The sequence below is a fragment of the Panthera leo genome, chromosome A1 (genome assembly GCF_018350215.1).
Source record: "Panthera leo isolate Ple1 chromosome A1, P.leo_Ple1_pat1.1, whole genome shotgun sequence".
Classification (NCBI taxonomy): Eukaryota; Metazoa; Chordata; class Mammalia; order Carnivora; family Felidae; genus Panthera; species Panthera leo.
Genome location: NC_056679.1, coordinates 199,555,056 through 199,577,793, shown reverse-complemented (window position 1 = coordinate 199,577,793; position 22,738 = coordinate 199,555,056). Strand labels below are relative to the sequence as shown.

Genomic DNA, 22,738 nt, shown 5'->3' with positions numbered 1-22,738 from the left:
CAACTGCATGGAAACTGAAAGAATGAATTCTGATTTACCCCAGTTTGGGGTGCCTGCGTGGCTCAGTCGGTTAAGTGTCCAACTTCAGCTCAGGTCATGATCTCAGAGTTTGTGAGTTTGAGTCCCGTGGTGGGCTCTGTGCTGACAGCTCAGAGCCCGGAGCCTGCTTCGTTTTTTAAAAAATTTTTTAATGTTTATTCATTTTTGAGAGACAGAGAGCATGAGCAAGGGAGGGGCAGAGAGAAAGGGAGACACAGAATCTGAAGCAGGCTCTGGGTTCTGAGCTGTCAGCACAGAGCCCAACGCGGGACTCAAACCCATGAACCGTGAGATCATGACCTGAGCTGAAGCTGGATGCTCAACCGACTAAGCCACCCAGGCACCCCAACCTGGAGCCTGCTTCAGATTCTCTGTCTCCCTCTCTGTCTCTGCCCCTCCCCTGCTCACACTGTGTGTGTGTGTGTGTGTGTGTGTGTGTGTGTGTGTGTGTGTGTCTCAAAAATAAATAAAACATTAAAAATTTTTTTTAATTACTGCAGTTTTATTTCTGACCATGCCCTAGCTGTTGTGAACAGAGCTCGTTTATTTTACCTCTTTTACTGTGTTTATTACCTGAAAAATGAGATGATAATATCCACTTTCTGGGATTATAGTAAAACTTGTATAAGATAACATACAAGAATGTGTTCAATTGTAGGTACTCGGTAGCTATTTCTTTCTTTGACATATCACCATGTTAGGGGTGATGAAACCAAGGCTTGAGAAGTGAGTAATTTGACCAGATTCATTCAGTAGATTTCCTCGGGCAAGTCTACTTTTCTCCCCACTGCTTCAAGCCACGCTTCTTTGAATCACTCTCTCTCTATCCACAGTCACCTACGTCACACCAGAGTGTGAATTACAAATGTCTGCAGTTCACAATCCATCAATGTAAAGACTGTTTTTATATTTTCTTGAAGTCCTTGACTTCACCTAGTAAGATACAATTAGGGATGATTTTTCTGTAAAAGTTTATTTGTATTAACATTTCTTTGTGATTTTTATCCTAGCCATTATATACAACATCACAATTGATGCAGACCTATATTCATCCAGAGTAACCTCCAGGGGGTTATTTAAAGAAAATAATGAAAGATGCCTGCAGAAGAATATGATAGTAAGTCAAACACAGAGTTGCTCTGAGTACATCATCCACATACAGGTAAGGTCTCCGTCATCTCTGTCACCTCCTTTCCTCTTAGAGACTAATGAATGGTCCAAGTCTAAAAATGAAGCTTACAAGTTAGAAAATGGTTGCCCTTCTACTTAATGCTTTTCTTGTCTAATTTCATGAGCAGGAAATCCTATTATCTTTATGCTAATATATGGTCACATTCTATTAATATGTTAATAGCATAGAAATATTTGGAATTACAACCAAAAGGCTAAAAAATAAGATTGTTAAAGAAATCGAAGACAGTGCTTTCTTAAATGTTTACCAGGGAGAGCTTTTAGTAGATAGTAAATTTTATTTTAGCATTTTCCTATCAGGGAAAAATTTTATTTTAAGCTGCTGAAATGAACAATGCCAATTTTGATTTCCACTATTGGGTTTAAATTAATATAGGACAAGAATGGTAGATTATGAGGTAAAAATTATTCTAATCTTATGCCACAGTTACTACAGGTCACATGAATTTTGAAAATCTCACAAGTAGGAAAAATTCTCGGGAAAATTTCCCACAGGAAATTTATTTTATAAATTATATGAATATTTCCCCCTAGAAACCATGTAATGGTCTTTGAAAGTGTGATTTCCCCAGGAAATCAGTTTTAAAAGAACTTCTTAAGAATTTTCCTAGAATATGGTTCTCAGCATTTAAAATGTATAAGAATTGCCAAAAAAAAAGTTTATAAAATGCATATTCAGGGTCCTCACCACCAGTAATCTGGATTTGAACGTCCAAGGAATATGCAGATTTGAGGAGTACTCCCAGATATTTCTGATATAGATTGATGATACAGAGATCCCATCTCAAAAAATGTTAAGTATGATTTGGAAAAACAAAGTTAACACAGGAATTAAAATCCATTGATTGTTTTAATTTCTTGTTCATATGAAAGAAGTCTTACTTATGAAGGCCTGGACCTTTTTTGTTAAGATGCTGACTATACAGATGCTTTAAAGGGATAAAAGCTGGCTCTCATTCTCTATTTTTGTGCTAAGTGGTAGATCAAATAAAACATGGAGTCCATTGTGGGGGAATGAAATCAGCCAGGCTGTCATTCATATATATATCCTCTTCACACAAATGTGTCCTTGTGAAGTTTTTAGAAGATGTGTGCGGTTTGGGTCAGTGCAGAGATCTTGTTTCAGTTAACACACTATGTTGGATATCAACACCACACCCACTCTGTGCACCAACCCTGCAGCCAGCTAAGGAAACCTCTCCTTACAGTCAGGACGCCATGCTAGTCTTGCCCGACAAAAGGGCTCACGGCAGGAGTAAATCCTGCCTGTGAATGGACTAGGTGATGACAAATATCACTAATCAGGAAAAGGCAAACTGGATTTTTAGGGTTTACCATTTGTAGAGATACTGTTCTTTCCCGACAAGAACTGAGGGCAGAGCGAAGTTGCTGTGAAGGCGGAGTGGAGAAGTTGTACTTGTAGCTGGGTAGAGTCGGCTTTAATAACTGCCAAGTGATACTCGCTTCATCTAATGCATGCAAGAGGCAGTGTTGCTTCTCACGTACATGAGGGCCAAAACTTGGGGGACTTGGTTTCCCCTGTGGGAATCCCCTTTATCTGGCTTTGCAGAGCAAGTTAGGTTCTGACTAAGGAAGGGAGTTCTCTTGTCGTTGTCTGACACTGGCCCTGAGCACCTTCCCATCTAGGTCATAATATTCCCTCCCAAAGATTTGGTCAGGAAATCTAAAGACTATCTTAAATATTGGCAGTAGGAACTGGAAAGACCTAGCCAACAACCCAAGAACCATGTACTGATAGAGAGCATGAGCGGGGGAGGGGTAGAGAGAGAGAGGGAGACACAGGATCTGAAGCAGGCTTCAGGCTCTGGGCTGTCAGCACAGAACCCGACTCGGGGCCCGAAGTCAAGAGCCGTGAGATCATGACCTGAGCCAAAATCGAATGCTTAACCGACTGAGCCACCCAGGTGCCCCAACAGATGCTTTAAGCATTAAAATTGGGCAGATCCTCTAAATATTTATAAACTACTTGTGTATGAATAGCCAGATCACTGACAAGCTTAACTAAGATATGCTGCTTCAGATTTTTACTGAACCCAAGTCTCTAGGTTTCTTAATAGTGAAGAGGCTAAGAGCAGAATTAAGACCGTAAAGAAGCCAGAGTCTTGAAAATTCAAAACAAGGGTAACTCCACATAATTGAGAGCAGACTGTGTTCTTAATCTTGGACACATTTGTTGTCATTTTCTTGTTTTGAAGCTGCCGTGCCCTAAAAAACCGCTTCACTGTATCTCTGTGTGTTTAGAAGCCCTCTGATGTTGTCAGCTCTTTGGATCTGTGTGTCAACATCAGTCTGGAAAACCCTGGCACCAGCCCTGCCCTCGAAGCCTACTCTGAGAAGGCCAAGGTCTTCAGTGTAAGTGCGTTTTGCCCTTCTTGGAATTCAGACTGGCTAAGAAAGCTTCACTGTCCCTGCGGTACTGTTTGAAAGCTACCTAGGACAGAACTTTTCAATTGTTAGTCTTCTAAATGAAACACTCTTCTGTGTGAAATTCATCAGCCTGCAAGTCCCACGAAGACAGAAGTTTTTGTTGTCTTCCCTGCTCTATTCCCAGCCCCTTGAGTAGTGCCTGACCCACTAGAGGTGTTCAATAAAACCAAACACCTTGTGCTCACCGTCCACTTAAAAAATGTTACCAATACCTATGTTCTCTGTATCCCTCCCTACCCCCATCACATCCACATTCATCTTGCTACCCGAGGCAAATCATCACCTTGCATTTTGCATTTATCAATGCTTTTTCTTCCTGGTGTTGCTAACCATGTTTATATTCCCCAAATATTATTTTTGCATGGTTTTGGACTTTATATAAATGGAATAATACTACATATATTCTTCCACAATTTGGTTTTTAAGTCAAGAGCAAATGTGTAGGATTGTTTTTCCTTTTTTGTAGATCCCTTTCTACAAGGAATGTGGGGATGATGGAGTTTGCATCTCTGATCTAGTTCTAGATGTCCAACAGCTGTCAGCTGCTCAGTAAGTCTGCTTCAGAGCTCAGCGTAAAACGTAGAAATAAGACACAATAGGTCTCTTGATTCAAATGAGTGTTTATGGAGATTTTTTTCCTGCAAAAGAAACATCCATAACTAATAAAGATCTTTAAAATCTGAACTTCAGTTTTTACCATCCTTATAGGAGTAAAACAACAAGAAATAAAAAAACATTTGTATTTGGATGGCTCCTTTCCCTACAATGTGATGAAAGTCAATGAAGAAGAAAATCCAATAGCGTTGACTTCTTTGTTGTCTGTATCATTTTACTATGAAGATAGTTTATTAAACACCTTTCTCAGTCTTCCAAATCTAAAGAGTTTTATCTTCTTATTTTTAAAATGAGTGAAGAATTTGAACACTGGCCCTATTAACCTTAATAATTTTCTTCCTTTCCTTTTCACTTGTAACAGAGATCAACCCTTTATTGTCAGCAACCAAAACAAAAGGTTAACATTTTTAGTAACGCTGAAAAACAAAAGGGAAAGTGCCTACAACACTGGAATTGTTGTTGATTTTTCAGAAAACTTGTTTTTCGCTTCCTGGACCATGCCGGTATGTGATGACACCCTGTGCTCACTCCTCTTGTGTCTCCTGTTTGTTGTTAATTGGCCCTCTTCTTCACACTCCGATCCTGGTGGGCCATGTGGCTGTCTGAAGAAGCACCTTACCCCTCAGTGTGCTCAGTCCCAACTTTGGGGCTCCCAACTAGTTAAACCACATGAGAACATAGCCTGGCCCTGTATCTAGACCAGTCCTGCTTCACAGCTTGGTCAGTTTTTCCTTTGCCCTGAGACTTGGCCAGACACCTACCATAACTCTTCTCAAGCCATCTGTGTGAGGAGGCCGCTGTGGTGCCGCACAGATCCTTCGAGCTGCACTTGCTCCGAGAGATGAGAGTCCCACAGCCGAGTCCAGGCTTTGTAACCACAGGCCATGCTACTGCCAAGAGGATGCATTCCAGCGAGGCCAGTTAATCATGTTGACTTGATCACTATACCAGGAACACACTTGGCCATGCACGCCCCTCTGGCCCCTCCTCTGCCACCAAGCAATGAACGGGAGAGGAGGGAAAAGCTGAGATTTCCCAAATTCCCTACTTGACAAAAGGATTAAAAATGGTTTCATCCAAGTTAAAGTCAACACAAACTTAACAGATTTAACATTCTAAATCTATTCTGACTTCAATGCTTCAATTTCCTGTGCCAAATAAGAACTTCTTATTTCAAAGAGGAAAAAAAAAACAACACAAGGAAAACTAAAAAAGATTCTTTAAGTTATTTAAAATACAAACACCAACACATGATTTTGTTCTCTTTTCTTGAAACTACTAATTTCAAATATATTGAGAGAAAGGTATGTAATAAAGATAGCATTTCTAAATATTAAATTTATTCTGTGCTTTGGAAATAGAAGAACTAGGATTTACTTCTGGGGGAAAATTCCAGTATTTGACCTCACTTTTGGCTTATTGGGTGTCCTGTTAGCAATAAAAATAGTATATTAGCTATGTGGACAGTATAAGATTTTCAAGTCTTGGGGGACAATAGGTTAGTTCAGTGTGAACCAGTTCTACTGCTAAGATGTCCATGTGGTTTATACATCTTTCAGCATGTATGCAAGCACGTGCGCACACACACATGCAAAATAACTGATTGGTCATTGTTTCCTTGGTGTCTCTCAGGTTGATGGGACAGAAGTCGTATGCCAGATTGCTTCATCTCAGAAGTCTGTTACCTGTGATGTAGGCTACCCAGCTTTAAAGACAGAGCAACAGGTACAACTTGCATTTCATCCTCAAATCCACGCTGGTCCCTCCTCAGCACTAGTGTTAATTCACCCCACCATTCCACCTTCTTTGTTAGGTACCGTTATTTGACAGGCCTTACAAAAGAACTAGCTGCGTATTTAGAGGAAGCTTTTAAAATATATGAATGTTGTAAATTATTAATAAAAGTGGGATTTTCTCCCATGCAATTCGTTTCAAAAGCACATACAATATGGAGAGTCCTTTCTTTCTCCCTTTCCCTCCCCACCCCTTTCTCTCCCTCCCTCCCACCCTCGCTCCGTTTCTCCCTTTCTCTCCCTTTCTCTCCCTCTCTTTCTCTCTTTCTTTAATTTATTGACCAACACTGGTCAGAGTGATGTACAGAGTCACAGATATCATTTGTTACCCCTGCTAAGCAAGTTTCACATCAGCACAGAGCTGTCAAATTCAGTGAAGGAGATATGCCTGTGATGTGATGATCTGTTATACATGTCACTTGAAAGGTAAGCCCTCTGATTCTAAAGGGGAGGCATGCTAAATGAAGCAAGGTGGACAAATAGATATTCTACAAAGATGAAAGCTTAAGGTATATAAAATCCAGATCAAATTGGAGTGAGTTTGCTTTTCTGGGAACCATTTTTTTAATTGGTCCCTGAGTACAAACCACCATAGATTAATGAGTTTTAATTTTGGTTATAGGTGACTTTCATGATTAACTTTGACTTCAATCTTCAAAACCTTCAGAATCAGGCATCTGTCAGTTTCCAAGCCTTAAGGTAAAACCTAATGAAGTCTTGAATTGATGATAGATGGCTTCAATAATAGTTCTCTTTAAGTAATTTCCTAATGTTCGTTCCAATAGTGAAAGCTCTGAAGAAAACAAGGCAGATAATTTGGTCAATTTCAAAATCCCTCTGCTGTATGACGCTGAAATTCACATAACGAGGTGGGTGAAACCGTGAGTAGCCTGTGGCCACTGATATCACTCGGTGTGGAACACATCTGGCTCATGACTCTCTACGTTTATTCTTAACTGGAAAATTTGAATTAAAGGTTTCTCCCTCGTCAAGTAGGACAGAGGAAGTTTAGGGACAAGTCAGTCCTTAGGAAAACCTTACACGACTATTTAGGTTTATTGACTGAGAGCAATGCCAGAAAGAGGAGCAAACTTTCTGCCATAGGCTGCAGGGTACTTCCTCTGCAGCCCTTCAGATGAGGGCCCAACCTTCCCAAAGGGTCAAAGCAGAACTCTCCGGACCCTTAGGAGGTGGCACCACTTTCTTCTCCATGCCTCTTCCTACTATCCACATGAGCTCTCAAGCGGTATCCCCACCCCTAAACACCAGAACTCCAAGCACAATGATCTGCACATAGTAGGTCCACCATAAACATTAAATTGAATCATAGAAAATTAGCTTCTGGGTGGAAAACTCCTGACTTAACATAATGGGTTTCTTCCCACCAAGAGGAAACGAGGCATTTTCCAATGAGGTCATCTATGAAGAAATGCTTTATTCCCTTATCTTGCCTGGCCAGAGCAAGTGTACCTGGGAGCAGGGGCAAAATGATACCAGTTGGTACTAGCTATCATGAGTTGTTCAGGGCAACAGGTGTCTTGAGAAGTGGCTAAAACGTGGGATACCAAAGATACTAATAGGGTGATGCATCACCTTAACCCCCACCAAGAAGTGAAGCAGGTTCACGGGCACAGACACACTAGAGCAGAGCCATGCAGGTACCCAACCTGCAGGTGATGCCCACCTTCGAGGCTGGAAACCAGAGTTCTTTACCTAGGGAGGCATGAAGGCAGTTTCCTATCACAGCTCAGTGGTGCCTGGAAAATGCACTGCACTGTATTTCCAAGAAGCCAGGGTGTGAACAGTGTTCAGTGACGGACTTGTCCAGTTCGCCACATCGCCCCAACCCCCAGAAGCATGGAACACGTAGATCATGCACTAGATCACCGAGCAGAAACAAAAAGGAAAATGTGTCATTATGTCTAGAGTGAGAGACACATGAGCAAAGATGAAAGAATGTTCCTATATCAAGTGAACTGCAAACAGCAAAAGCAAAAACAGATCCAGCCCAGTCATCCATCCCTGAAAAATTAATCTGTAACTGCAGATTCCAAAAGCACCTGCACTGTTGATAAAAGGATGGAAGACCAATGCATCCAGAGAGATTGAGATTACCACGTTACCTGATTTCTTCTCTTCCTACCTACATTGATTCTTATCCTATATGTTTTAGCTCAATACAACCTTTACATGATTCCACTCTCACACCATGGCCAATTTTTCCAGACAATTTTCCCAACATGAAATAAATATAAGACGAAAGTGGGACTTCACTTTCAGTAATATCTTAGCTCTGTATTTCTGTGATGGTAAATTGGATTTTAAATTGGACCGTCTGATGTCTTTTAAAATATACCTGAGAGGTGAAAAAAATTAATATGGGGAATTATGGTGTGTAAAAACTAAAATGGCTCCTAATCCTACCACCCAGATCATTCCTCTGGATTTGTTTTTAAAGAAAGACATTAAATGTACATGGATAGAAAATCCAAACATTACAAAAAGATATACCATAAAGTGAAGTCATGCCTCCAGCCTCCTCTGGCTCTGGTCATCCCATACATGACTCAGCTATTTTCTGAATACCTTCCAGATGCAAGGTTTGTTTATCTACCAGGATATATTCATGTAACACGGATGCACACATATTTACCCAAATGGAATAATAAAATCCTTCCTAATCTCACTTTTTCTTATATGATCTTATAGAAGTTTATATATATGGACCTACAGATCTAACTTATTCTATTCCTGGCTGGATCATGATCTATGTATCCAACTCAAGATTAATGAGCTATTTGTTGTTTTGCATATTTATTTTGTTTAACCATCACATGTAGTGCCGTAAAAAAAAAAAAAAAAAAAAAAAACACACACACCAAAATTAACATCTTTGCAAACTTTGTGAAAAAATCCTACCCAGTCATTGAGTGTATCCCTTAGCAACCACTTTGATAAATATGCAGTTATGTTGTGCAAGTATTATGGGTGGAAATCATGATAGAATTATTTCTAAAACAGAAGCCCCCTGAGTATAGCTAACTGCTTATAAATACATTGATCATCCACACTTAAGTAACTTAAGGAAAACTTAAGTAACAAATGGAAAAATGTCAGAGCTCTTTAAAATGCAAAAACAGAACATACTAATTTAGAAACTGTTCTTAGGGGGGTACACAGAGGTCTTCTGGACGGTAAAGAGAATAAATCATGCATATACAGCCAGACATTCTGTTTCAAATTCTAGTCAGTTTTCCCATTTTTCCATGTAAGGCTGAAAAATCATCGTTCCCTCTCATCTACATAACCTTGACAGATGCCACGTCTATTTAAGTCTACCTATGACATATTTTCCTTTTGAGAATTTGGGGGGAAATTTTTTAAACATAAAGACAAGAGTTCAGTAAAGAAACCCAAAAAGTATCTCAGAAAATATCCAATTCAAATTTTTTTGGGAAATAGAATCAACATCCAAGAATTAGGTAATATGCAGTTATGCAGTTATGTTGTGCATAGTAGGAAGAACTATTGCTTTTCAGACTCCTATGCCTGTTTCCCACTCCCCACAGTCCTAATGAAGCTATCCTGGTTGGAATCCAGCTTCAGCCCCAGAAATGAGTGAGGAGGAGAGGGAAGGGTATCCAGTTATGTTGCAATTTGAGTGGTCCTGTGGGTATTCCTCTGATCTGGTCCTCACTTCACTTGGAAACCCTAGTTGGCAATTCCAAGCAAAGAGGTCAAATCATCTAATACCTCTAGGCCTAGTCTAATAAAACCTCTGGGTCAGCCATCAGAAAGGTGATTTCTACACCAGTCATGGAAAACCATGACCAACCTCAACTCAGACCAAAAGCATTAGAATTCGTTTGGAAATAGAGAAGGATAGGGAGAAGGAATGATAAAAGAAAATGTACACCCTGTTTTACAAGCACCCAATAACAAATACTGCAGGAACTAAAATCCTATCACTGCATTTCAGCCACCCAAGTGGAAAATCCTCTGGCTTATAAATCTATTCATCCAATTCAACAAGGCCTAAGTGTGTACTGCATGAATACACCAGTCAGTATAATAGCAACCTTGGGGTCTGTCAGTTTTAAAGGAATACATTTGTACTTATTTTAGGAAATTTACAGCTGATAAACATATAACACAAGGAGCCTTGCAGAAAGATCATGAAAGGATAGGTTTTTAGAGGAATTTGTTTTAGCCTGAGAAACATAAGCCTAGAAATAGCAAGCTTTCATACCTTCATGTAAACTTTTACTTTTAATATAAGCTAGAAGGTATTTAAATAAAAGAAATATTAAGCTTCAAGAACAACAGCAAAACTAAGATATTTGACTTGACAAACATCTTCCAACAGATCCACCAACATAAATTTTTATGAAGTCTCCTCGGATGGGAATGTTCCTTCTGTCGTGCACAGTTTTGAAGATATTGGTCCAAAGTTCGTCTTCTCTGTTAAGGTTGGTAAGCCTGTCAAAAGAATACTAAATCATGGGGCACCTGTGTGGCTCAGTCGGTTGAGCATCCGACTTCAGCTCAGGTCATGATCTCATATCTCATGAGTGAGTTCGAGCCCCACATCAGGCTCTGCGCAGACAGCCTGGAGACTGCTTCGGTTTCTGTGTCTCCCTCTCTCTCTACCCCTCCACTGCTCATGCTGTCTCTATCTCTCAAAAATAAACATTAAAAAAAAATAATCAGGAGAAAGGGAAAGAAAAAATAAGGAAGCCAGGAAGAGAAGAAGAAAGTAAAATGTTGAAATATACCAGTGGTTCTCAAACTTGAGCTGCATTAGAATCACCTGGGGGAATGTTAAGACACATCACTGGGCTCCATCCTGACTTCCTGACTCAGTAGGTCTACGGTGAGCCTAAAGATGTACATTTCTAACAGGTTTCCAGGTATAGCTGATGTTGCTGGTCCAGGTGCTGTACTTTGAGAATCACTAAGACTCTTAATAAATAGCTGAGGCTTTTGTACATAGCTATGTGTTCTGGGTAAAAGATAATGGATATATTTTGAAAGTAAATGTTTAATATTAATCAACAATGTATTAATATAATGTTATTACTGTGGTCAAAAGTCTCTGGAATACAATAAATATGCCAATTTATCCTTGGAGACGACTTCTACTTGAGAAGCTAACCATTTGTATCCAAATTTCGTTCAGTCAGTCTCCATTGGCTATTAGTAAGCAATTATTAATCTAAAGATTGTTATCAATTACATAAAGGGAAAGTTGAAAAAGTTGTTATTTTATAATAAATTACAGAAAATTTGGAATGTAAAAAGAATTCATCCACGACCTTAAACGAATACCATTTTATTTTTACATTTCCTGCTAGTTACATGGTTACAACCTTAAGATTTGGTGATTAAAAAAAAAATCTTTAGAAGTCCTGATTTGTGATCCAGATACTGGAATTTGTATCATGTGGCTAGTATTTGGCAACTACTTCTTTAATGGGATATTTAACCAATCAGTAGTAACAATAAAATAACATTCATAGAGTTTAAAAAGTATCAGCATTTGTACCAAGTGCTTTACATATGTTAACCTGTTTTGCAGGCTAGTTATAACGTTGGTAGAACTATTATTTCTATGGTTGTTGTTTAAAATGTTTAACAACCAGTAGGACATGATCTCTGGCCAATTAGAACAGACTCCCCACTCATGCGAACGACTGCTGTCTGCACATACTAAGTTGCTATTTTTATTTTACAAATGAGGACAACTGAAGGATAGACAGGTTATGTATCTTGCCCAAGCCACACTGCTAGTCAGGGGCCAAATGGGACTTCAGCCCTGGTAGCCCAGCTCAACAGACAGCAGGTGTTTTTAACAAACTCCTAAGTCACAACTTACGAGTTCAAACTGTAGAGGCTGAGATTCTCCACTGAGAGGTGAGACACACAGACCCGAGTGTGACTGCAAAGTAACAAGGCTTACTTTCAAATGGCCTCAGTCTTACCATTTAATAGTAGTCTTTACCACTTAATGGTCTTACCATTTAATAGCCCTCCATCAACACAGAGGTTATTGATCACTTTCTTTGCAACATGTGCATGATCTAGCAGTAACCAGAATGTTTTCTTCCATATTACATAGGTAACAACAGGAAGTGTTCCAGTCAGCATGGCATCCGTGATCATCCACATCCCTCAATACACCAAAGAAAAGAACCCGTTGATGTATGTGACTGGGGTGCACACAGATCAGGTAAGGGCAACTGAATTGCCTATAAAATTGTGCACTTTCAACATGGAAATACCCCATGAGGTTGGGGTGATCATGTCTCAGATCTTATGGATGGAAAACTTGAGAAGATAAAGGTTCTGCATCCTGAGTGCCAGGAAACTAGCAGTCAGTGTCCTAGCAGAAGCAGGATACTGTTATAAGGAAACAATTACAGATGGTAGAAATTATTCCTAAAGCCTTGTTTTGGCCAGGTGAAGATCTGAGTGTGTCAGAGCCCTGTCCATTGAGTAGTTAGTTCACTGACAAGTATGAGGTCTAACCCACCACGGGAGAACAATTGGTCTACACAGCTGCAGTTAGTAGCTAGTCTTTAAGACGCTGGCCTGGCCTTCCACCTGGTAGTGATCAACCCTGTTCCTCATTTTTATCAGCTGGGCCTCATGCCCAGGCCCAGGCCTACCCCCAGGCAATTAAATCAGAATCTCCAGGGCTAAGACTCCAGCACCAGAGATTCCATAAAAGCCCCCACTTCCAAGTGGTTCTAACATGCAGCCTGGATTCAGAAGCACTGTGTAGCCAAATCCCCGGACACTGGCTCAGCCTTAGTCTGGCACTTAGAGCTGGTTCTACAGTAGTGTTATTCCTGTGGTGCGCATAGGTAACTACCGGAAATCAAAATCTTAAAATGGGGCACAGGAAAGAACCCTGAATCAAATCACTCACAACCTGCTGGTACTGCAAATGGTCTTAGTACGTACCAGGTAAGCACCCATGCTGACCCACCGAGTGGCGCCAGGAGGATTTGAATACTTCCAAGTTTATGTTAATTGACTATAAGAAGTGTGGCCGGGTCAGTGATGTGAAAGCAACCTAATGATTCCTCCCCCGCCCAGACATGTGACCACAGGATGTCCTAACATGTTAAAAGGAACATCACAGATGACTTTGCCTCCTGAGACTGATTTGATGTCCTTCTTTGCAGGCTGGTGACATCAGTTGTAATGCTGAAATAAATCCACTGAAAATAGGGCACACAGCTTCTTCTGTATCTTTCAAGAATGAAAATTTCCGGCACATAAAAGAATTGGTGAGGACAGGTTAACGGGGTGAAAGTTTCCTTGGGTGATTTATTGTTTTACCTGGAAATCAATGCACTTCTTTTCTCCTACCATCTCTTATGGTAGAACTTTCTCATTTTGGCTTTGATGGGCTGTATGAATCAAGACTTAGAAAATACACTCTCAAATCCAGGTTATTGGGACTATTACTTATGCCGGTAATAAAAAATACATGTTCCATATTTCATGAAATCCAAAGGATTCCATGTGAAACTACTGTTTTGTACCAGGCGCTTTGTAAGCATTGCAAAGAGCTGTGAGGGCAGCATGTGTGTGCTTTGAAGGTGAAGCTCCTTACATCTCCCTTCCACATCATCACTGATATCTTATTTAGCTGCTTAAAACGCCTCTCTAGCTGCCTTCTCTGTTTTCCAATATTTCATTATCTCCTGCTCCAGAGCTATGCCCCTTTCTTTGAGAAAGAGGCTAGTCTAGTACTCAAATAGTAAATGTTTAGCAAACAGTAACCCTAAACAAACCATAGTTCTCCTCTAAGAACAACACGGAAATTCTGGTTTTCTTTTATTGCACTGGTTTTGTGATGAATGGGACGGGGTGTGGGGGGTGGGTACAGGAAAATAGGAGAATGAATTTTTTTTTAAAGTAACTATAGTAGAATTACAGTATAAATATGACATATCTAAACAGTAGTATGTAAAAATGTCCAGGAGAAATCATCTCAGAGTATGCCAAAATATTATACCTTTGAGCATTTTCCTTATTTTTGTGAAAATGTTTTGATTTTTGTAAAAGGGGTAACTGATCACTGTGAACACCCTAAAACTAACAGCACAAAAACACTACAAAGAAACTAAAGTCCTCTAGAAACTTAACAGCTGGCCACTCAGTATTTAATGAATATCCTTCTCTATAAGTATTCATCCATACCAAGATACATGTACACTGTTACATAAACCGACCATGCTACCTTTTTTAATAGGTCATTCGGTCACTGAACATTTTTAATAGACTTTACTTTTTAGAGCAGTTTGAGGTTCATGGCAAAACTGAGTGGAAAGTACAGAATTTCCCAACTACTTTCTGCCCCCACTGTCCAAATCCCCTCCCACATCAGAGCGGTACATTTGACGAACCTACAGTGACAACATCATAATCATCCAAAGTCCATAGTTTACATTAGGATTTACTCTTGATGTCAGATATTCTATGGATTTTCACAAATGTATAATGACCTATTTTCACAATTATAGTATCCTGACAGAACAGTTTCAATGCCTTAAAACTCCTCTGCATCCCATGTAGTCATCCCTCCCTAACCCTTGGCAACCACCGATTGTTTCACTGTCAACTATGTTTTTGTTTTTGTTAGAGCATGAGCAGGGGACAGAGGGAGGGGGACAGGTGGAAGAGAGACTCCGTCATAAGCAGGCTCCACGCTCAGTCCCACAACCCTGGGATCATAACCTGAGCCGAAATCAAGAGTCAGAGGCTCAACCTACCGAGCCACCCAGGCATCCCTTTATCAATTATGTTTAATGACTAAATTGCGCTGCATTTTGTGCATGTATATTTGATAACTTACTTACCTAGTATGTTGTGGATAAACACAATTATTTCATTTTGGGGGGTGTGTTTACTCTCAGAAGTAGTGACGCAATAAACAGGCTCGATGTACTCTTCTCCACACATTTGTTATCTCCCGAGGCCTTCCATGCAGATGGGAATGGCCAGGCAGAGTGTGCACCTTTTACCTTTTGAAGCAAAGCGACACAATCTCCTGAAGAAGGGTTATGACTACTAACAGTTCATGAGGTTGTCTGTTTCCCCAGATCCTGCCCAGCACTGGGTTTTATCTATCTTTAAAATTTTAGCATTTACTCTTTAAAGTCCATGCTAACTCTCTCCTTTTACCATTGACTTCAACCTGAAAGAACTGTAGAAGTGCTACGTGTAGCAATGTTACCTGCTGGCTGAAAGACCTTCAGGTCAAAGGAGAGTACTTCCTTAATGTGTCTACCAGAATTTGGAATGGGACTTTTGCGGCAGTAAGTATAAGCTTTATTTGTTGGGTTTATCAATAGCAAGGGAGCAGAAGGGTTCACTGTCAATAAATTCATACCCTTTGACAAAAGTAGTATTCTGGCTAATATCAGCAGTGCCCAAATGACTCCAAGCAATTATATCCTGGAAGGCAACATGCTTCCATCCCTTTCCAAAGCTTGCCCAACCTGGCTGTGCCTCAGAATCATCTGGGGTGCTTGTAAAGCATCAGCTTCATGGACTCCATGCCAACCCACGACATCAGTCTCTGACATGTCGTCAGGATCCCCTGTGCTGTCTTGGGGTACAATGAGCCACCTGCTTTGTCTTCATCCTCATGCTCTTGATATTTCTGACTCCCTAGTCACCTGTACCATGCCCAAATCAAAGTGCCTATGTCTGTCTCCTTCCTTGAGCTCCCAGCTAATTGATCTCAACCCACCACGCAGATGAATCCAACATCAGGATCCATCTTCCTATGTTAGAGCCATGGGACTACTCTGCTCTCCTGTTTTACCCTTTCTTTGGTCAACTCCCAGTGTACACACAGCTTTTTCAATCATTTGTCTCATGAAAAGTTTAAAGAAGGTGTCAAAACAATGTCAATGTTTCCTGCCATTTCCCAGGTTATGACTCTGTGGTAGTGATACCTGCTTTTGGCAGAGATTTCAGTAGCCCAGAATCTCAGCCTGGTATGACAAATATAGGGATAGACAGGGCTTCTTAAAGCAGACTGCGTAAGTAGATAGCTATTCATTTTAGCAACACTGGCTCTGATCGAGGCAGCAAAAAATTAGTCTGAAACACCCCTGAGCCGGGGGTCTTCATGGCTCTTCTGGATTTTTTTTAAAACAAATAATCAGTCCTCGAGGTGCTTACCAACCAAACTCTACTCCCCGTTTTCTAATCGCTTCTTGATCTCTGCAAGAATCCCATTCCCTGCTGTGGAATCTTGTTTAAGATTAGAAGACTAAGTTCCCTTTGAACTTGTCCATGGAACCACAATATAAGCAATATTCTTGGATAAAGACGTAACAGAAAGAGGAACAGTGAAAGGCAGGGAAGGGAAAAGGGAAGTAGGAGTGTGGAGGAGGAGCTCGGTTTTCTTCTTGCTGGCTTTTGTTAGTTACATTTACTTGCAAGGCTTGCAGATACCTCCAAATCCTGTAAGATGGGAAGCATGCAGTGAGCTACACCACCATCCCAGATGATGCAGTTTGGTGCCACGTTTCACCAATTGGTTCTTATCTCCTTGGAGCTGAGGAAGGAATGTTTTCCTAGCACCCTTTGCCAGCAGGGAAGGAAAACTGCTGTGCATCAAAATGCATTTGTGCCGGCTCTGTAAAAAGCATTTGGGTTTTTTGAGTTTGTGTAAAACTGTATTATTTTAACGGTAAGACTGTTTAAAGCACCTTCCTTTTCAAGAAGTTTTCAAGAGCAGCAATTTCATTTCTGGGAGCAAATTTCTGAAGAAATGTATTTACGCTTTTTCGACGTGGTTATGGTTAAGATGGAAAACTCCCATGAGAGTTATTGTCTGTCACACCCTACACATCTTCCTCTTTGACGAAAGGTCAAATGTTTATTCTCACCTTGTTTCTGGCTATTTCAACAGCCAAATGGATGTTCTCAGACCACCCAGGAGATCCAGTCTGAAATATGAACCTCATTTCCTGTAGTAGAGCCCATTAACATACTGCCTTTCACCCTTTTTCTGATGCAGTGCAAGTGAACATTGCAAGTAATTTCCTCACAGTGATTGCTCAGGCTTCCAATGGCATTGTTGGCTGCCATTTCTAAGGCAAAGCCTTGTTGAATGCCAGCTGGTGTTACTTCATTCTCTCAGGTATGCATGGTGTAACTACCACTGCTTGTTAACCCTGCAGGATATCATGTACACAGTTGCGCAAAGGGCCAGGTTTGGGAGGGCAGGTAGGTCAGTGTAAAGAAATTCTTTTTAGTCTACAGGGACTGTGAAACCAGCATCACCTAACTGCTTTTTTTTTTTAAGGAAACAATTGTCAATACTCTAAATGTTTCCCCCAATAATATGTTTAAGATACAAATGATCAGGGTAACTTCTGATGCAATCTTCCATCTTGAGAAAATTAAGACTAATCAGAGACTGGGGGTCGGAGTCGGTGGGGGGTGGGGCGGAAGGAGGAAATAAATTGCTCACTTTTGGATATGCATTCTTTTTTTGGCTCCCAGATATAATTTAGCAAATTACCTCATGTGGTATGTTGAAACATGTGCCTTGGTAACCAGAAAAACTGAATCCTAGTAGCCAGAGCATATGAAGGCAGGTCTCCAATCTGGACATTGTATGCTATTTCAAAGCAAGCATCAGTCCCGAGAATTGCATTACAGAAAAAAACAAAATACACATCAATAATGTATCCATTGAAAAAGAATTTTCTTGTAACTAGATCCAGGAATACATGTAAAAGCTATTTCAAGTTAGGTGGTTACTAGTAACAGCATAAAATCTGTGTCCTTCCTATATGTCTGCACCAAACACAGTATTTTTTTCTATAGAAACACTTAGATTAGGAAACCTGAAATTACTCATGTAGCTTGACAAAAGGTTCAGGGTGTCTGCTGCTGACATGCATGGTCAAGTCTAAGTGTATTTCTACTGTTTTTAATTTGATTTTCCATTCCATTATTTGACTTAGGTAAATCTATAAAAACATCAAGCTTGCAACTTTCCCTCATGTTGAAAAACTTCATAAAGTTTTAAAAAATCTGAACCGTGATCTTTCCCAATTAAAAGCTTCATTTCTAAACCTTTGTTTTTTGGGTTTTTTTTTTTTTTTTAACTGTTTTCAAGTTAGACCTGAGGAGCTCTTTTTAACCTACAATGCCTGGACTTCATCCCCAACGCCTGCACCCCCCTTCCCGCTGAGGTTTAATTTGCGATTGTGGCAGGGCCCGCCCACCCCACGTGTTTAGTCTCCCAGGTCCTTCTCATACGTGGTCCTCCACAGATCACCAACTCAAGAACACCAAGATTCTGGAGTCTTCAGAGCTGCCATTTGCTCTTGTCCTTTCCCTCAAGGAAATAAATAATAAACAGGCCAATTTCATGCATTCATTTCTGCTAAGATAAAACATGTTTTTTATTTCTATGTTCCAGTCAACTTTCCAGACAGTACAGCTGACCGCATCTGCAGAAATAAACACCTATAACCCTCAGATATACGTGATCGAAGAAAACACAGTCACGGTGAGTATACCTTATCACTCCTAGTAGGCACTGGTCTTTGATAGGCATTCCGTTTCTGAAAACTTGAGAGTAGTGGTTCTTCTCACCTACATGGCTATAGAATATAACTGAAACTCTAAAAACCTGATGTGAGGTTGAGCTTTTTGGCAAAGGTATCTGCTACTCAAACAAGTCCAGTGAAGTACTTGTCCTCCACATTCCCCACCCCCACCTCCCCTTGTTGGCAAAGCTGGACCAGCAGTGACAGTGCAGCAGAAGGCACAACAGAGGGGGTTCATCTTACTTGTGACTCCTTCCTCCGTGCCTAAAGCAGCACCACCAGCTCTTCCTTCCTTCTCTTGATTTCACAAAACAGTCTAGGTCACAGGCCATAACATTCAGGTCATTCTTATTTGAATCATAGATTGTATTTTACAGTATTTTTTTAAAGAGAAAGTGCTTAAGTATGCTTAATAAGTGAGGCATTTATTAGAGGGCCTTTTTTTTTTTTTTTTTTTTTAGTATTCCTTATAGCTACATACTGGCACTGTGTATAGGGTCCATTCATTAGTTCTTATAGTCTAGAAAATTATAAATGTTCCCCTTGATATAAAACAAAAAAAGCATCTTGCAAAGAAATGCACTTTTACAGAAAACAAAGGCTCACTGTTCTAAGGGCTGGCACAGGACAACTTTCCTTTGCAGTGAGCCTCTGGTTGGAATATGCCATATTTAGATAGAGCAGGATTTCCATGCTCTGCTAATCTGCTGGCAGAGCCCTTTCCATTTTTCCTCCTAATGCTTTTGTTACAAACTAGAAGCCAGTTTAAGACTCTATCCCAAAGACCAGCCTGGCAGCTGGCCTCAGTCCACTGTTGTAGCCATTAAAAAGCCAATGGCCCTGTGAACTCTGGACCTCTCTCCATACTTGAGAGTAAGGCTCACACACGGCCCTGGTATCTCACTCTGGTCCCAGGGGAAATTATTCCAAAAGAGGATGCTGTTTGGCCTCTGGCTTAAGACCCTCAGTCAAGGCCCACACCCACTCTTCAGAGGCTGGGGCATGGAAAATCAGAAATGGAGCCAAAGGAAATGTGGACTTCAAATTCAAAGTATTATGAACTTAGCAGTACTATAGATATTTTAACAGTTCATTTTAGAAAAATGTAGTGTTCAGACTGAGTATCTGCTGAGGTCTTTGTTTTTTTTTTTTTTTTTTTCCAGAAAGTACTAATAAATAAGTTATAATTTGAAATTAGCAATTTTAATGAACCTTTAGATTTTTTTTTCTTGGTTTTCTCTGAGCAATATTGGTAAATAACAAAGGCCAACTATTAATTGTCTATGAAACTAGATTTTGAATCCAAATATTCTAGATGATTTTTTGAATATTTGGAATCCAGATAATAATCTGACCTATCTATAGGGTAGATTAAGTGATTCTTAAATTTGTTTGAACTCTGGTCCATTTAAAAATCTGAGAAAAAAATTTATACCCGTGGATCCCTTTGGATCCATGGACCCCAGACTGGGAGATTCTGGAATGGAGAGTAAAGATATGACTGCCATTAAGCAGTGAACTATATGAATTCAGTTACTTTATTCCTAAATTTATAAAGCCTTATTTTATCCCTTGAAAATACAAATGAGAAGTAACAGAATTACCAAAAGGCCAGACTCAAATTTAGTCCAACTCATAAATTCTGTGATAAGCAGCAGCTTGTCTGCCATGGTCATGTAGTATTCAACCAATCAGTAAGATTTTTGTTACCTTGCTTTGCCCACAATGTAGTTCTTAGTATTCTTAATACACTTTGTGGAGGAAATGGTAGTGATTCTTTCTGTAACTAAAAACATATATATATACGTACACACACATACACACAATATATACATACAGTAAAACCTTGGATTGTGAATAACTTGTTCTGCGAGTGTTCTGCAAGACGAGCAAACATTTCTAATAAATTTTAACTTGATCAACGAGCGATGTCTTACCATAGGAGTAGTCCGTGATGCTGAATATCACATTGTCACAACTGAGCTGGTGGTTCCTGAAATTCGCTTTGATACACAAGTACTTTGGATTACAAGCATGTTTCTGGAACAAATTATGCTTGCAAACCAAGGTTTTACTGTATATAAAATATACAGTATTTTACCATTAGAACTCTTAGGGCTGCCATTCTATTACAGAGTCACAAAGATTCCCAGGAAGTGGACATAAAGGATCACACACAGCCTCCGGGGCAATTTATCACTGAAAAGGTCAACTTGAGCCCTGAGCTATTAACTATCACTTTTTAACAATCCACATCAAATACTCTTGAGTGAGAGTTAAGTGAAATCAATATTTAGAAGCCCGGTACAAAGCTGCTGTTGCTTAATCACAAGGCATCTGAGTTGTTGATTTGTTTGGTCTTTGGCCACCCCTGCCCCCTTCCAAGTTTGGACTCCAAATGCTGTCATTTGACAATGAGACTGTCTGCCAGAAACTAAAGTTCCTATTTCATAAATAAAGCATCTAAAGTTGTCAGAGATGACATAACCACTAAATACGGACACAATTAAAGGGAGGAAACTAGAAAACTCGTATTCTTTGCCTGTACTTTGCAGAAGCATTTTCTCTAGAAATTATACTGCACAATGTTTAGCTGAGGAATGAGATCCTGACCGAGTGACATCACCTTTCTAGACCACCATTAATAAAATCAGAGACTTTGAATAGACCATCTCACTTTTTTGGGGGTGCTACCATTAGTTAACTCAATTGTTGCATATATACATACATTTACAGATTCCCATTACGATAATGAAACCCCATGAGAAAGCTGAAGTACCAACTGGAGTTATAGTAGGAAGTGTAATTGCTGGAATCGTTTTGCTATTAGCTCTGGTTGCAGTTTTATGGAAGGTAAGAAAATTATCATACTTAAAACTATGGGGCTCCTGAATATATCTGTCTTGAATTTCCTTATCAAACAGTAACCTTAAGTTTTATGTGGTACCTACCTCCATCATAAGAGAAAAAGGAAAGGCAAATTTATTTGCAAATTCTCACATCCGTTCCTGAAAACCATCAGTAAGGATTTTATATACAATATATAAAATGAGGTCTGGATCCCAATACTTTTTTTTCCAACCTGCCTTTTATCCAGACCCCAGAATGTTTTGTTCAGGTACCAAAAAACAAACAAACAAACAAACAAAAAAAAACAAAAAAACCAGACCCTGGAAAATGTATGCTGTTCAGTTCAACCCTGTGTATTATTTCCTCACTGAAAAGCTGAGACCAAGTCATAGTCTGCACATCATCCTCTCCAGAGCCCCAGAGATTCCCACAGGGGCTTTAGTGGGCAGCCAAGGGGGTCTGAGGCCCCATAACAAAATAATTCACACGTGGTAAAAACTGTACATCACCTTACAGCTTGGCTTCTTCAAAAGAAAATATGAGAAAATGTCCAAAACTGCGGATGAGATTGACGAGACCACAGAACTCAACAGCTGAGCCCCACGGCGGTCTCACTGCAACGTGAGCTGTGGCAGCACAGCCAGGGTTTGCTGTTTGTGTGAATGGATTTGTTTTAAATCCCAGTGCTTTATGTGTAAGCGGTAAAACTCGCCTGATACTTTACGAAAACTGCAGGTCAGTTTGGGAAGAAGAAATTGGGTTTTTTTTTTGGGGGGGGGGGCTAGGAGTAGAAAGGGTAAAAGACGTATTTTATATGGGCGGGGGGTGGGGGCAGGGAGTGACCTTTACACTGGCTGGTCCAGAGTTTACATAATGTGCATTGTGTCAGAAACATGAAATGCTTCCAAACATGAGAAGTCTTAAAGAAAAATAGAACCTTTCTCAGATTTGGTGGGGGGAACCCCAACCATTTAAAGTGATTGTTTTTAAACAGTGACCACAAGAGTGGAAGTACTTGGCCTAGCTATATATTAGCTTGGATACTGAGGTTGATGGGGGGAAAAAGACAACACAGGTCTTCAACTTATGCTGGTCATCCAGAGCTGTCACAGAGGTTATTTTAAGTGACCTTTTTGTTAATGAAGGTATAATTTGCTGCTGTTGGCCTTCTCAGAGTCCCTTTTTTGCTATGATCTATTTATCAAA

General features: G+C 40.0%; 1 protein-coding gene across 1 annotated transcript in view; it reads left to right on the top strand.

The window, feature by feature from the left end:
* The window catches only part of ITGA2 (integrin subunit alpha 2), a 105,887-nt gene extending 83,387 nt beyond the window's left edge, over positions 1-22,500 (top strand). The window contains exons 17-30 of the mRNA XM_042950159.1: positions 1,050-1,201; positions 3,493-3,603; positions 4,145-4,227; positions 4,655-4,796; positions 5,926-6,018; positions 6,709-6,785; positions 6,872-6,955; positions 10,453-10,555; positions 12,205-12,315; positions 13,277-13,381; positions 15,305-15,418; positions 18,553-18,642; positions 21,419-21,535; positions 22,049-22,500. Coding sequence (XP_042806093.1) covers positions 1,050-1,201; positions 3,493-3,603; positions 4,145-4,227; positions 4,655-4,796; positions 5,926-6,018; positions 6,709-6,785; positions 6,872-6,955; positions 10,453-10,555; positions 12,205-12,315; positions 13,277-13,381; positions 15,305-15,418; positions 18,553-18,642; positions 21,419-21,535; positions 22,049-22,129 — 1,463 coding nt within the window. The 3' untranslated portion in view covers positions 22,130-22,500. The remainder of the gene's footprint in view (positions 1-1,049; positions 1,202-3,492; positions 3,604-4,144; positions 4,228-4,654; positions 4,797-5,925; positions 6,019-6,708; positions 6,786-6,871; positions 6,956-10,452; positions 10,556-12,204; positions 12,316-13,276; positions 13,382-15,304; positions 15,419-18,552; positions 18,643-21,418; positions 21,536-22,048) is intronic.
* The last annotated feature ends 238 nt before the right edge of the window (positions 22,501-22,738 follow it).